This window comes from Saccopteryx bilineata, chromosome 4 (assembly GCF_036850765.1).
Source record: "Saccopteryx bilineata isolate mSacBil1 chromosome 4, mSacBil1_pri_phased_curated, whole genome shotgun sequence".
NCBI lineage: Eukaryota > Metazoa > Chordata > Mammalia > Chiroptera > Emballonuridae > Saccopteryx > Saccopteryx bilineata.
In genome coordinates this window covers 182,462,834-182,477,245 of record NC_089493.1, presented here as the reverse complement: position 1 = coordinate 182,477,245, position 14,412 = coordinate 182,462,834, and the positions used below count along the sequence as shown (strand labels likewise).

General features: G+C 44.5%; 1 protein-coding gene across 4 annotated transcripts in view; it reads left to right on the top strand.

The window, feature by feature from the left end:
• Positions 1-9,011: 9,011 nt before the first annotated feature.
• Positions 9,012-14,412, top strand: part of RNF145 (ring finger protein 145) — a 62,148-nt gene continuing 56,747 nt past the window's right edge. The window contains exon 1 of one of the 4 annotated variants that reach the window (XM_066273164.1): positions 9,012-9,149. In XM_066273164.1, the coding sequence (XP_066129261.1) occupies positions 9,133-9,149 (17 nt within the window). In that variant the 5' untranslated portion in view covers positions 9,012-9,132. Of the gene's footprint in view, positions 9,150-9,241; positions 9,579-10,717; positions 10,919-11,030; positions 11,051-14,412 lie in introns of those variants that run through there. The other 3 variants (XM_066273166.1, XM_066273167.1, XM_066273168.1) reach the window with 3 other exon arrangements.

The window sequence follows — 14,412 nt, the reverse complement described above, 5'->3', positions numbered from 1 at the left end:
AAACAGGGTTACCCGGATATGCACACTTGCTTTATGATAAAATGGCTCTGTAAAGCAGGGGGAAACAGTCCTGAAAGAATCAGTATGCATAAAAATATTAAATGTAAAGCCCTGGCCGGTTAGCTCAATTGATTAGAGCCTTGTCCTGAAACACCAAGTTTTGGGGTTTGATCCTAGGTCAGAATATATATGGGAAGCAACCAATGAGTACACACTAAGTAGAACAACAAATGAATACTCTTCTTTCTTTTTTATCCTTCCTCTCTTTTTCTCTCTCTCTAAAAAAAAAAAAATCAAAACATTTAAAGAAAGCCTGACCTGTGGTGGCGCAATGGATAAGGCATCGACCTGGAAATGCTGAGGTCGCTGGTTCGAAACCCTGGGCTTGCCTGGTCAAGACACATATGGGAGTTGATGCTTCCTGCTCCTCCCCCTTCTATCTCTCTGTCTCTCCTCTCTCTCTCTGTCTCTCCCTCTCCTCTCTAAAATGAATAAATAAAAAATAAATAAAATTAAAAAAAACATTTAAAAATTATTAAATTTAAGAATTTTACATTTGTTACTCAGAGAATGAAAAGGGAAGTGTTGGATGAATGAGTTGTAAAATCTGTATTTTCTGGTTTTTCCTCACCTTATTGTCAAAGATGGCCACTGCTCTCACGTGGTGATGCTCTCACGTGATACAGCTAATTGCCCTTCTTGCTTGGGAAGGGGCTTGGTTATGCTAATGTGTGCTGGAGGAGGGGGCTGTCCCACTGACAAATTTTAAAAGCAGGAGCTAGGAGGTCATTTTAAGGAAGAAGACCACATTGTTCCAGGGCAGAGAGGCCATGTTTTTGGAGAGGAGGAGGTAGCCAAAATGGAGGCGAACAGAGGTGGGAGCCTTTGATTCTAGGAAAAAAACAGAAAGAATGGGTTTTGGTGCCCGTGTGTTAGTTTTTTACTCGTTGGCCAGTAGAAGTCTAGAATAAAGGAGAATGGCCCACCAGTTTTTGGCTCCACAGTTCCTTTATGATCTCTCTGAATTAAATGTGAACCTACACAGGTCAGGCAGCTGTGATGGTGGCCTTGGCTACTGGCCCTACAGGAAGCTATAGAGCAAGAGTTTAGCAGCATATGTAATTGACAAGGGACTTGCATTCAGAGTATACAAAGGATTACAAAACAAAAAGTAAAAGACAAGCAACCCAGGAGAAAATTGGGGAAGAGATTTGAGCAATTCACTAAAGAGGAAGTCTAAAAGTCTAATAAACATGAGAAGATACTCAACCTCCTTAGCAATTACAGATATGTAAATTAAAAATCCCACTAGAATGGCTACAATTGACAATACCAGTGGTAGGCTTGAATACAGAGCAATAGAAAATCTCGCCAATTGCTGGGGGGGGGGGGGGTGTATATATTGCTGCAGACAGCTTGGTCAACAGTTGGAGTATTCTAAGAAAGAAAGTTGAATACCTATGACCCTGTGGCCCAGCAGCTCTCTTCAAGAGAAATGTGTACGCATGAGCACCAAGAGACAAGTTCCAAAATACTGATAGCAGCATAATTTGTGGTAGACCCAAACTGGAATTTGGGTATTTGTTAGCCCAGATGTTCATTAATAGCGGAATGAGTAAATTAATGATGTTATATTCGTATGAAGTAATACTGCAGTGAAAATGAATGAAACTGCCGTTTCACACAAGAACATAACTGAATCTCAAACACAATGTTAAGAAGAAAAAGCGAGCCATGAAGGAATGCATATTGTGTGATTCCACTTACATACAATTCGAGAACAAGCAAAACTAAACTGCCGCATTTAGGGACTCGTATTTAGGTGGTCAAACAGAGAAAAGGAAATGACAACATTAAAGTCAGGTTAGACAGTGAAAAGAGAATGTGGGGTGGGCTTTTGAGGTGTTAGCAAGCTTCTATTTCTGGGTAGTGGTTAAATGGTTTTTTAAAATAGTAATTCATTCAATTGTACAATTGTGTTTCTGTGCACTTATCACCATGTCTTTAGTTACTTCCTCGTCTTTGTAACAGCATATTGCACTGACTAGCAAATGAAAAGCGTTGATGCCTTGGGATTCTTTTAATTGCAAGTAACAGAAAATACAACCCAAACTGGCTTATGGCAAAAAAAAGGAATGTATTGGCTGATATAATTACAGAATAGGGGGTGAACATGCTGGCTTCAGATGAGGCTTAAGTTAGGACTCACACACTGTGACCAGGTCCTGGTTTCATTTTTTGTCTTGAGTTCTTTTACATGCTTTGGCATATTTTTAAGTTGGCTCTTCCCTTTTGCATCTAAGATGGCTGCCTGCAGTCCCGGAAATGATAGGATTTCGTCTTTAGGTCGAGCAGAAAAGAGAAACTTTGTTCTCCCTCACAGTTCAGCCAAAAGCCCTAGTGTTGAGTCTTGCTCTGATTGTGAAGGCTTGATATGGGTGGTGGGATTTTCGCTGGACTAATCACTGTGGGAGAGGATAAACTCTTTGATCCATCATGATCAATGACCAATAGACTATATAGCTAGATCATTCAAGGTGGTACTGGGGAGGCAACTAACTAATGTCTGTGACAATCAATATTCATTCTATTTTGCTGAATATTATGCTTGAAAAGCAATACACAATTTTGTACTACTGCCCATTTCAGGCTTAAGCAGAAGCAAGACAAAGAAAATGGCTGGGTAGGCTGGAGGTACAGCAACTGATCTTAAATTGGAAAACAACAGCAGCAATACATTTTTTTTCCTCCCTGCTGATGTTTGAGAATCAAAAAAGTCAAGCACTCAGGTTGATTAAAAGCAAAGCTGGCTTGCAAGGTATAACAACTAAGGCAGTGAGGGAAACTTGATTGGATCTTGGTTGGGAAAACTTATCTGTAAAAGATAATTGAGGAAGAACTGAGAAAACTTGAATATTGATTGGACAGTAAAAGATTTAAAGAATTGTTATTCCATTTCTTAGGTCTGGTAATGGCGTTGGTAATTTGGAGAGAGCTCTTATTTTAATTTTTATTTATTTATTTTTGTATTTTTCTGAAGTTGGAAACAGGAGGCGGTCAGGCAGACTCCCGCATGCGCTCGACCGGGATCCACCAGGCATGCCCACCAGGAGGCGATGCTCTGCGGCGACCAGAGCCATTCTAGCACCTGAGGCAGAGGCCATAGAGCCATCCTTAGCACCCGGGCCAACTTTGCTCCAATGGAGCCTTGGCTGCAGGAGGGGAAGAGAGAGACAGAGAGGAAGGAGAGGGGGAGGAGTGGAGAAGCAGATGGGCGCTTCTCCTATGTGCTCTGGCCGGGAATCGAACCCGGGACTCCTGCATGCCAGGCCGATGCTCTACCACTGAGCCAGGGCCGAGAGAGCTCTTATTTTTAGAAGAGGAAGGCTAGAGTATTTCGGGTGGCAGTGTTTTGCTATCTGCAACTGACTCTCAAATAGCTTCACAGTTTACACACACACTTAGATAAAACAAATATTCAAAGCTTGAACAATTGTTGAATCTTGACAGTGGATATATGAGTGATGACAGTAATATTCTTTTAATTCTTCTGTATATTTGAAACTCTTCCAAATAAAGAGTTGAGGAAATAAAAAAAAGTCTTGGGGGAAATCTGAAAAATCCAAACCAAACAAAAGCTGATTTGCTTCTATGTTTTTTTCCTCCTGTAGACCTAGGTATTTATTCCACAGAAGGCAGAAAAAGAAAATTTATTTTGGCATTAAAACAGTTTAAGTTCTATTGCTTTTCTGATTATTCATTAAAAAGTTTATTTAGAACCAACTATGTGTATACATCTCTTATTGTTAATATGGAGTTATAATTTTATCTTGGACTTTGCTACAGAATAAATGTTGCCAACCAAATACCCAAGACAAGGGAAGGGAACTAACAACATTTATTGAGGGTTCACTTTGTACTAGGACTATTAACATGCATTTCACTTATTTTTCATTATAATCTGTGGAGTAGATACTACCATTATTCCTGTTTCACAGATGACAAATAGAAGTGTTTATAAATCATGTCCAATTGGCACAGAGGCCCACAGCTAACAAGAGGCCATCGGGATCTAGGAGCAAGTCTCTCCTCATATGTTGCTGGTGGGAATATAAAATGGAACAGCCACTGTGGAAAAGTCTGGCAGTTCCTCAAAAAGTTAGACACCATATGACCCATCAATTCAATTCCATTCCTAAGTATCTACCAAAAACAAATGAAAACGTGTCCACACAAAAGCTTGTACATCAATACTCATAGCAGCACTATTCACAAGAGCCAAAAAGTAGAAACAATCCAAGTGTCCAAAAACTGATGAATGTATAGACAAAATGTGGTATATCCATAAAGTGGAATTTTATTTGGCCATAAAAAGAAACGAAGTACCTATACATGGTAGAACATGGGTGGACCTTAAAAATGTTATCCTAAGAGAAATAAGCCAGACACACACACATACAAAACACATCTTGTATGACTTCATTTATGTGAAATGTCTAGAATAGTCAAATCTGTAGAAACAGAAGGAAGAGTAGTTGTCTAAGGCTGGGGAGGAAAAGGAGAGTGACTACTAATGGATACAGGGTTTTTTTGGAAGAAAGGTGGTGATAAAAATGTTCAAAAATTGATTGTGGTGGCCCTGGCCAGCAGCTCAGTTGGTTAGAGCGTTGTCAGAATATGCCAAGGTTGAGGGTTCGATCCCTGGTCAGGGCAATTAATGAATGCATAAATAAGTGGAACAGCAAATCGATGTTTCTCTCTCTCCCTAAAATCAATACATAAAAGTTAAAAAAGGCCCTCGCTGATTGGCTCAGTGGATAGAGCTTCGGACTAGTATGGATGTCCCAGTTTCAATTTCTGGTCTGGGCACTGAGGATAGCTCCATTGGTTTGAGTGCATCAGCCCTAGGTGCTGAAAATAGCTTGGCTGATTTGAACATCGGTCATAGACAGGGGTTGCCAGGTGGATCCTGGTAGGGGCACATGTAGGAGTCTGTCTCACTATCTCACTACCTCTCAAAAACAAAAGTTACAAAAAATTAAAACTGATTGTGGTGATGGTTGGACAACTCTATAAATATACTAAAAACCACTGACTTGCACATTTTAAAATAGTTTTATGATGTGTGAATTTTATCTCAGAAAGAATGAATCTCATTTTATCCATGTTGCCTAAGAAAACTAGTCATGTGACACATAATGACATCTCAGTTAATGACAGACTGTGTATATATTATGGTGCTCCCATAAGATTATAATGGAGTGGAAAAATTCCTATCACCTAGTGACACTGTAGTCCTTGGAATGTCACAGCTCAATGCATTACAATTGCTTACAGTGTTCAGTACAGTAACATGCTATACAGGCTTGTAGCCTAGGAGCAATAGGCTATACTGTGTAGTCTTGGTATGTAGTAGGTTATACCATGTAGGTTTGTATAAGAGCACTACATGAGGTTCACACAATGACAAAATCACCTAACAATGCATATCTCAGAAAGTATCCTGCTGCCTGACCAGGCGGTGGCTCAGTGGATAGTGTTGGACTGGGATGCGGAGGACCCAGGTTCAAGACCCCGAGGTCGCCAGCTTGAGCGTGGGCTCATCTGGTTTGAGCAAAGCTCACCAGCTTGGACCCAAGGTCGCTGGCTTGAGCAAGGGGTTACTCGGTCTGCTGTAGCCCCACAGTCATGGCACATATGAAAAAGCAATCAATGAACAACTAAAGTGTTGCAAGGAAAAACTAATAATTGATGCTTCTCGTCTCTCTCCGTTCCTGTCTGTCTGTCCCTATCTATCCCTCTCTTTGTCTCTGTAAAATAAATAAATAAATTTAATAATAATAATAAAAAAAGAAAGTATCCTGCCATTAAGCCATTCAGGTAGATAGATATAGTTTTCCTCTTAGAATTAGCTTTCAAATCAAACCATGGGGATAGCTAGGTCAAGTGAGTATTGATATACCATTTAGACTTTCCTATTCAACAAAATGAACTATTTTTGAATTGGATAGAGAAAAACCTCAAAGTGCCCGGAAAATATTAGGAACTAATAAAAACGAGTGAATAAATGAATACATAAACATTCTCCTTTCCCCCGTATTTTCAACATTGGCTAGCCAAGTTCTTTGGTTTTTGGTCTCATTCTGTGAAATCTGTTATAAGACTTTATCTCTGGATCTAAAACGTAGTGCATAACAAACGGACCATCAGTTATGTAAGGATTTGCAACAAAGGACTATTTCTATGTGATTAATAGCAATAGTTGGTTTTATAAGGACTTTTCAGAGAGTAGTCTCTTGGAGTGGCTAGAGCTGTAATTAATATGCATACTTCCAAACTTTATGCCGACCTCCTCTTCAATGTTGAATACATTTAGTGAACAGGAAGGTAACCTTTAGAATCTTGAATGGTTTGCCTTTCCACAGTCACAAACACTTCACCCTTTTCTAGCACTCAGTGCTAATTCCTTTTATGACTAAGCTGTGGCATTTGGGTATTTCCTTAAGTTTAGTTCCAGGTACTTACCATAAATCTCACTCCTGACCTTTCCTGATTTGGGTGGGTTTGGGTGCCTCTGGATGGTACTTGACACTGTGATTGGTCTCTTTCACTTGAGCAGCCCTCTCTACTACCCCTTGCCTGTTCTTTTTTCTCTATTTTTTTTTTCATTTGATTTGTTTACCTGCTTCAGGCAATGTGGAGCTTTTCCAAAACTGGATCTGCAGCAATATAATAGCAGTAACCCTTTCATTACCAGAGTAATTTTCTTTACTTGTTTTGAACTTCGGCATTTACAGGCAGCTGCTGTGAAATTCAAAAGCCAAAAACGACCTGTGCCTTTTCCTGATTTTAGAAGTCCAGAGTACTTACAGTGCGGGTTATCTGGCTTTGAAGCCTTTTTTTTCCTCCTTAAAAAAAGGAAAGGTGAGATCTGAGGTAGGCCTTCCCTCCATTTAAACAACACACACCAACCTGGTAACAAAACCAAGGTAATATTTTTTAGATTCTGCAATTCACCCTGGAAGAATAAAGAAAACTAATTAGAATGTAACATTATATAGATTTTGACTTTTTTTGTAATGTTTGTGGCCATTTGTTTTCTTTAATGAGTCAGTAATAAAGTTGTTAAAACTGGGAGGAAACCCAGGAATAAGGCCTTGCTATCTTGGGCAGTTTCCTATTCCAGTCATGAGTCACGTGGTCTCTGTAATTTCTTCTTACTAGGCTATATAAAGAGACTTATAAAAACGACCTCCCTGGGATGTGGCAGGCTTAATGATTATTCTAAAGTAGTCCAAGTCACCACGATGAAAGGTGGCTATAGTTATTAACACAATTCCCAGAAACTTTAAAAACTTGATTTCTGGCCCAGATGGGCAGAGGACTGGGGCCCCAGAAGGGGGTTGCCAGGTGGATCCCCATTGGGGTGCATGGGGGGAGTCTATCTCCCCTCCTCTCACTTGGAAAAGAAGAAAAACACTCTTGATTTCTAAATAAGATTTTATTTGCCTTGTGAATCTTTTTTTTTTTTTTTTTTTTGTATTTTTCTGAAGCTGGAAACGTGGAGGCAGTCAGACAGACTCCCGCATGCGCCCGACCAGGATCCACCCAGCACGCTCACCAGGGGGGCGATGCTCTGCCCATCTGGGGCGCTGCTCTGTTGCAACCAGAGCCATTCTAGCGCCTGAGGCAGAGGCCACAGAGCCATCCTCAGCGCCCTGGCCAACTTTGCTCCAATGGAGCCTTGGCTGTGGGAGGAGAAGAGAGAGACAGAGAGGAAGGAGAGGGGGAGAGGTGGAGAAGCAGATGGGCGCTTCTCCTGTGTGCCCTGGCCGGGAATCGAACCTGGGACTCCTGCACGCCAGGCCGACACTCTACCACTGAGCCAACCAGCCAGGGCCTTGATTTCTATAAAAATCAAACTAGTGGAAGGGAGGTTACTCTGAATTTGATTCACTGATACCTTCAGTAATCACATTTTTAAAATGTAGATCTTCTTTTTGCAATTTTATCAAGATGCAAAGGTTGCTCAGAATTGGGGTTTTACCATTTAAAGCACAGAGGCCAGACACGTGAATTTCCAAAGAGGGCCGCCAACACAGAAATTTAGACAGAAAAACATTAATTTCCCTTGTTAACAGGCAGAAGTTGAGGCTTCGCAATTTCTGGATGATCCTGTATAGTTGCAACATTTTACCTACGGGTCTGTATCTTCTCTGTAATAGGCACTGACAACGTCAAAGGCTACTGGTTTCTAGTAGCAACCTGCATTCCAGGAACAGTGTAGGTTTCTTTTTGTGAGGGTGATGGGCAGGGGTGAGGGGGTTTGTGGAAGGTCTTGGTAAGGCAGGACAGAAAGAAAACACACACAAAAACTGGGCTTTTAACAGTCCTGCCAAAAGAAAAGACTAGAGACATCTTTGATTCGTTCTGTGCACAGGTAATGTGCTTCAGGCTTTGTATTGTGGGGAAGTGGGGCCCAGTTCCTGTCCTAAAAGGTGTGTTGACATTTAAATTAGGGTAGTAATGCTGGTCATTGTCAGTGACTCCGCAGAACTGCGACCTTGGGTAAGGGGTGTGTGTACTCTAACCCTTTTGAACCTTAGACCAAAAGACAAGACACACACAAAATATCGTTTAATTTCATACTACGGTAACATTCTTTGAGTAAATTCTTTAAATCAAAGGGTTGGGATTTTTCAATTAAGGATACTCAGTGAACAGTTCCAGTTCATTTACTCATTCATTTACTCACTTATTCACCAGAGGTATACTCAACACCTGTTCTGCGCTAGGCGCTGCGGAGCCATCACAGACGTGGTCCCTGACGCCATGGAGTTGACAGTCAAGTCCAGTCACTGAGGTAGTTAAAACACATTCTGGCATCATTGCTACTGCGTTTGCACCGGGTGAAGATCAGCCCCTCCAATTCACCCACGTGGTCCCGGCAGGTGAGTGTGGGTGTGAGCACGTGAGGCTCCTGGTGTTTGGGGAGTGTGAGAGCGCACGTGTGTCAGAATGGCGCGTGTCACAGTGCACGGACAGATGCTGTCGCGGTACGCGTTTCCATAGCCGCTAGGGCCTGGCTGGAAGCGTGTCTCCCACCCAGGTACCGGAGGCGGCGCGGGAACTATGGGACCCGTGCGATTGTGAGTGAGCGAGCGCGCGCGGGTGCGGGAGTGGGGGGCGGGGAGGGGTGCGCCGCGCTGGCGGCGCCGCGCGCAGGCGCAGAACGCGAGAGCCGGGCCGTGGCCGCCGCAGAGTGCCGGGGGCGGGAGGAGCGAGCACTAGAGGCCATGGCCGCCGCCGGCTGCTGAGAGGCTCGGCCCGCGAGCGCACGCTGCCGCAGACGATGGTGACCGCACGGGCCGGGCCGTTGCCGCCGCCGCTGCCGCCGCCTCCCGAGACGCAGCAACCAAGGCCCGGCGCGGAGGAGCCGCCGCTGTGAGCCCCACGGACCCGGCCCCCGTCGGCGCCGCCCGAGAAGAACGGGAGGGCGGGCGAGAGAGCCGGGGAGTTGCGGAGCCCGCCAGCCCGCCGGCGGCGCCGCCTTGCGGGCACGGAGGCCGCAGCCCGAGGTGATTGGGCCGCCCGCCCCTTCCCATCCCGGCGCCCTCGGTCCGCTGCCCGCATCCTCCCTCCTCTCTCCTCCCTTCCCCCATTCCGTCGCCCGCGCCTTCCTCTTCCCCCCCAGCGCCCCTTCCCCCGTTCATCTCCAGCTTCGGCGGCGTCCCCATCCCTGCTTCCCCGGGAGCGCCTCCTCCCTCCCGGGCGCCAGCCCTCCCGCGGTCCTCCGGCCGCTCACCGACTCTGCGCCCACTCCGAGCCCCAGACGGAGCCCCCAGCCCCAGCTCCCACCCTCCTGGAGAGATCCCCTCCTCCCCCGGCATTCCTGAGATGCCCTCACTCTGCGCTTTCCCCCGCGCCCCCAGCGCCGCTCCAGCATCCCATTTCGAGGCCTTTTGTAAGCCCCTGCCTGGGCTGCCCTTTCCTTTTTACTCTGCAGTTTCTTTTCTCTTGTTCCTACTTCCAACTTTCCCTCTTTTGCGTCTTTGTCCACTTGGATTCCAGGCTTCCCTCCCTCTTTCCTCTCGCCTTACCCTTCTTTGGTCTACGCAGCCCAGACTCGTCCTCCCCCTTTCTCGCGGGTCGATGTTGTCTGGGGGTTGCGGAAAGGCCTGCCAAGCCATTCTTCGAATGGGGACCCATTTGCTCTGCATTCCGTCTGTTAGTCTTTTTTTTTTTTTTTTTTTTAACTGTAAGAGCTCTCCGCATCCCTTCCTTTTCATCCCTGTCGCTTCCTCTCTTGCTTGTCATTTCTTCTGCATCCTGCTGCAGTTCTGTTTTCCCCACCCAAGGGCCCCAAGACCCAAAAGGAATGAGACCCTTTCTGTTGGGGGATGAAGAACTTCGCCCGCGTCTTTCTTAAGGAAGCTTTCTGGTGTGTGGAGCGGCGGAGCCAGCACCCTTTGGCTAGACTGGAGGGGAGCTCCCTGGCAGGGCCTGGCCTCTCTCCTGGCAAGAGTTTTTGTGAACGTAATCCCCTACCCCGGGGCGGCAGCGGCCGGGCTGCTGCTGCTGCTGCTGCTGCTGCCGCTGCCGCCGTTGCCGCTGCTTGCTTTGCAGCGAGCTGAGTTGGGGTTACTATAGTTCAAACGCGTCTGCGAGCCGCAGGCGTCGGGGCGGGGGAGGAGGGTGCAGGCAAAGAGGAAGGGGGCTTTGCAGTGAGAAGGCATCAAAGGTTAATGGATGGCTTTGCGTCGTAGTCTACGGTAAACAGGAAACTAGAGTGAGAGGAAAGGAGAGGTCTTTTTATTTTTAAAAATACGGAGTGTGCAGTTCGGAATCTTGAATCATGCCCAGAGGATGAGCTGTTGGTGCTGCAGTCGTGACCCAGGCTGAGTGCTGAATGGCAGAGGTAGCAGTTTTTATATTTCCACTGTCTGGCTGCTTAAATTGAAAGATGGCCCTTCTGTTCGGAGTGGACTTTGTATCTTTGCTGTTTTTTGAGATGACGAGCAACTACAGGGCTGCTAGTAGTGGAAATCAGGTACATACAAAGTTAGCTAGCAATGAGTGGGAGTGGGAGGACCAGCTCTATTTAAAACATGTGCCCGTGCTTATGTAAGAAGTGCGAAGAAGTGCGTTCTCCCGATATCAGTTTTTGGCTGAGTTTACTTAAGATTTTAGGCTCTAGCTTTATCCTTTCACATTTTTTGAGAGTTATAATTTTAACATATGGACAGCTAGAAAAATCTGCCAGTTTTAAGATTGGTTTTAGCTGATGGGGGAATGCTATTTTCCATGGAATGGGACAAAGATTAATGATAAATGAGTTTGTTTTTCTTTTGATGGAAAAAGGAGTAGAAACTTTCAGCCTTAAATTATCTAAGTATTGTACGGAGATATTTTAAATTGGGTTATATAGCATTCTTATTTTTGCTTTGTTTTTTAAAAGGGGGTTTGGAAGATGTGAATACTGTTCATTTTTGGGGGTAAGATCACATTATATTCTGTTTCTGTTATTTACCATAATTCTTAAACTGAGATGAGCAATGAGTGTAAAATTTTTTTTCCACATTGTTTATGATAGTTTGTTTGCTTTGTTCATATTCAGAAACAATGCATTTGTTTTCAGGAAAGTGTAGAATGAGACTCCTTGTGTTTCCTAACCCACAAATATGAATGGTGAGCCATGCAACTTGTATAGACATTACCGTGTATGTAATGATTACTGCTTCCAGGCCTGGGAAAGTAATTTAATGAAATCATTGTCCTGGTATTGGTTAGCATTTGTTGAACCTTTTATGTCATTATTGGACAGAGAGGCTTTTTTTGGTTTGTTTAAAGCTATTTTACTATTTTACTGCGTCTTTAAATTTGAGTCACATTTAGTGTATGTTACTTGCTGAGACATTGTTTTGGAGTATTTTCCAGTTCTTTTCATAGTTCACAGAAGATTTTTAAAAATTTTGCATTGCAAGTAAAATGTTTGTAACTGAACTGGGCAGGAAGTAGTTTTATGTTTGGTTTCTTTGCCTTTAGCTATTTTTGAGGGCTACTTGGTATTGTTTTGGTTTTAAAATTTTGAGCTCACTCTGACTTATGCTATGCTCATTAGAAGTATCCGACAAATCTAAGGAAAATGATAAATTAGGCTTGAACCGAACAGCATACAGGTATAATACTCTCTTTACTCCAGTAGAGAAGGCCCCATTTTTACTGCATGCTTGTAATGTAGAGATTTGGCAGGTGTGAGTGATTTCAGGTATCTGCAAACATGCCAAATATTTCAACATTTTGTTTAGGTGTTGGTTTAGTTTGTAGTGCTAGAGTGTAGTGTTTGTGCTGGTCACCACCCTATCATGTGGTGTTTCTACTTTAGAAAGATTCAAAATTATTAAGTTTTAAGGAAAATATTTTTTTTTCTTTTCTCCTTCCACATCTACTGTTGGTGACATTTTAGATTTGGTTTTCTACATATTAACTTTATTTTCTCCATGTCCCTATACATAATCAGCATGCCAGTTACTTGCTGAAATATCATTTACATACAGAAATAAATGGAACATTTAATAAGCAATAAATTTTTAAATTTATTTTATTATTATTATTTTTTTAGGTGAGAGGTGGGGAAAGAGTGAGGCAGAGTCCTGCATGCGCCTGGGCAGGGATCCACCCAGCAACCTTATATAGGGCTGATGCTCCAGTACCCAGCTATTTTTAGTGCCTGAGGCTGACATGCTGGGAGCCATACTCGGTGCCCCTGGGGCCATATTGGAACCAATTAAGCCATTGGCTGTGGGAGAGGGAGAGAAGCAGATGATCACTTTGCCTTTGTGCACTGATCAGAATTGAACTCGGGACATCCAAACGCCAGCCTGGGACATTGGGGGTCGAGGCTCTATCCACTGAGCCACTGGCCAGGGCTTAGATCAGGGGTCCCCAAACTACGCCCGCACGTGCGGCCCCCTGAGGCCATTTATCCAGCCCCAGCTGCACTTCCAGAAGGGGCACCTCTTTCATTGGTGGTCAGTGAGAGGAGCATAGTTCCTGTTGAAATTCTGGTCAGTTTGTTGATTTAAATTTACTTGTTCTTTATTTTAAATATTGTATTTGTTCCCATTTTGGTTTTTTACTTTAAAATAAGATATGAGCAGGTGCATAGGGATTTGTTCATAGTTTCTTTGTTTGTTTTTTTCTGAAGCTGGAAACGGGGAGAGACAGTCAGACAGACTCCCACATGCGCCTGACCGGGGTCCACCCGGCACGCCCACCAAGGGCGATGCTCTGCCCACCAGGGGGCGATGCTCTGCCCCTCCGGGGCGTCGCTCTGCCACAACCAGAGCCACTCTAGCGCCTGGGGCAGAGGCCAAGGAGCCATCCCAGAGCCCGGGCCATCTTTGCTCCAATGGAGCCTTGGCTGCGGGAGGGGAAGAGAGAGACAGAGAGGAAGGAGGGGGTGGGGGTGGAGAAGCAAATGGGCGCTTCTATGTGCCCTGGCGGGGAATTGAACCCTGGGTCCCCCGCACGCCAGGCCGACGCTCTACCGCTGAGCCAACTGGCCAGGGCCCATAGTTTTTTTATAATTCCAGCCCTCCAACGGTCTGAGGGACAGTGAACTGGCCAGTTTGTTGATTTAAATTTACTTGTTCTTTATTTTAAATATTGTATTTGTTCCCATTTTGGTTTTTTACATTAAAATAAGATATGAGCAGGTGCATAGGGATTTGTTCATAGTTGTTTTTTTTTTTTCTGAAGCTGGAAACGGGGCCCCCTGTGTAAAAAGTTTGGGGACCCCTGGCTTAGATGTTTTTTTATTTTTTTTAATTTCTTTTTTTGTATTTTTCTGAAGTGAGAAGTGGGGGGTGGCAGACAGACTCCCGCATGCCCCCAACTGGGATCCACCCGGCATGCCCGCCAGGGGGCGATGCTCGGCCCATTTGGGGCATTGCTCTGCTGCAACCAGAGCCATTCTAGTGTCTGAGACGGAGGCCATGGAGCCATCCTCAGCACTCTGGCCAACTTTGCTTCCATGGAGCCTTGGCTGCTGGAAGGGAAGAGAGAGATAGAGAGAAAGAAGAGGGGGAAGGGTGGAGAAGCAGATGGGTGCTTCTCCTGTGTGCCCTGACTGGGAATCGAACCCAAGACTTCCACATACTGGGTCAACACTTGACCACTGAGCCAACCCGCCAGGGCAAGGCCTAGATGTTTTGTTAAGTGGATATATTTCATTCTACATAAGGTCCTTCTTAATTCAGATGCTTGAGTCTTGAGTTTACTAAGTAGTAAGTAGTAATCTGCCTACTTGGATATTGACAGCTCTAGGGATCCAAGATTTTCTTTTTATTCTGTTCTGTTTATGAGACAGGAGTACAGGTTATTCAGAGGGAACATGTACTGTTGTGCTAA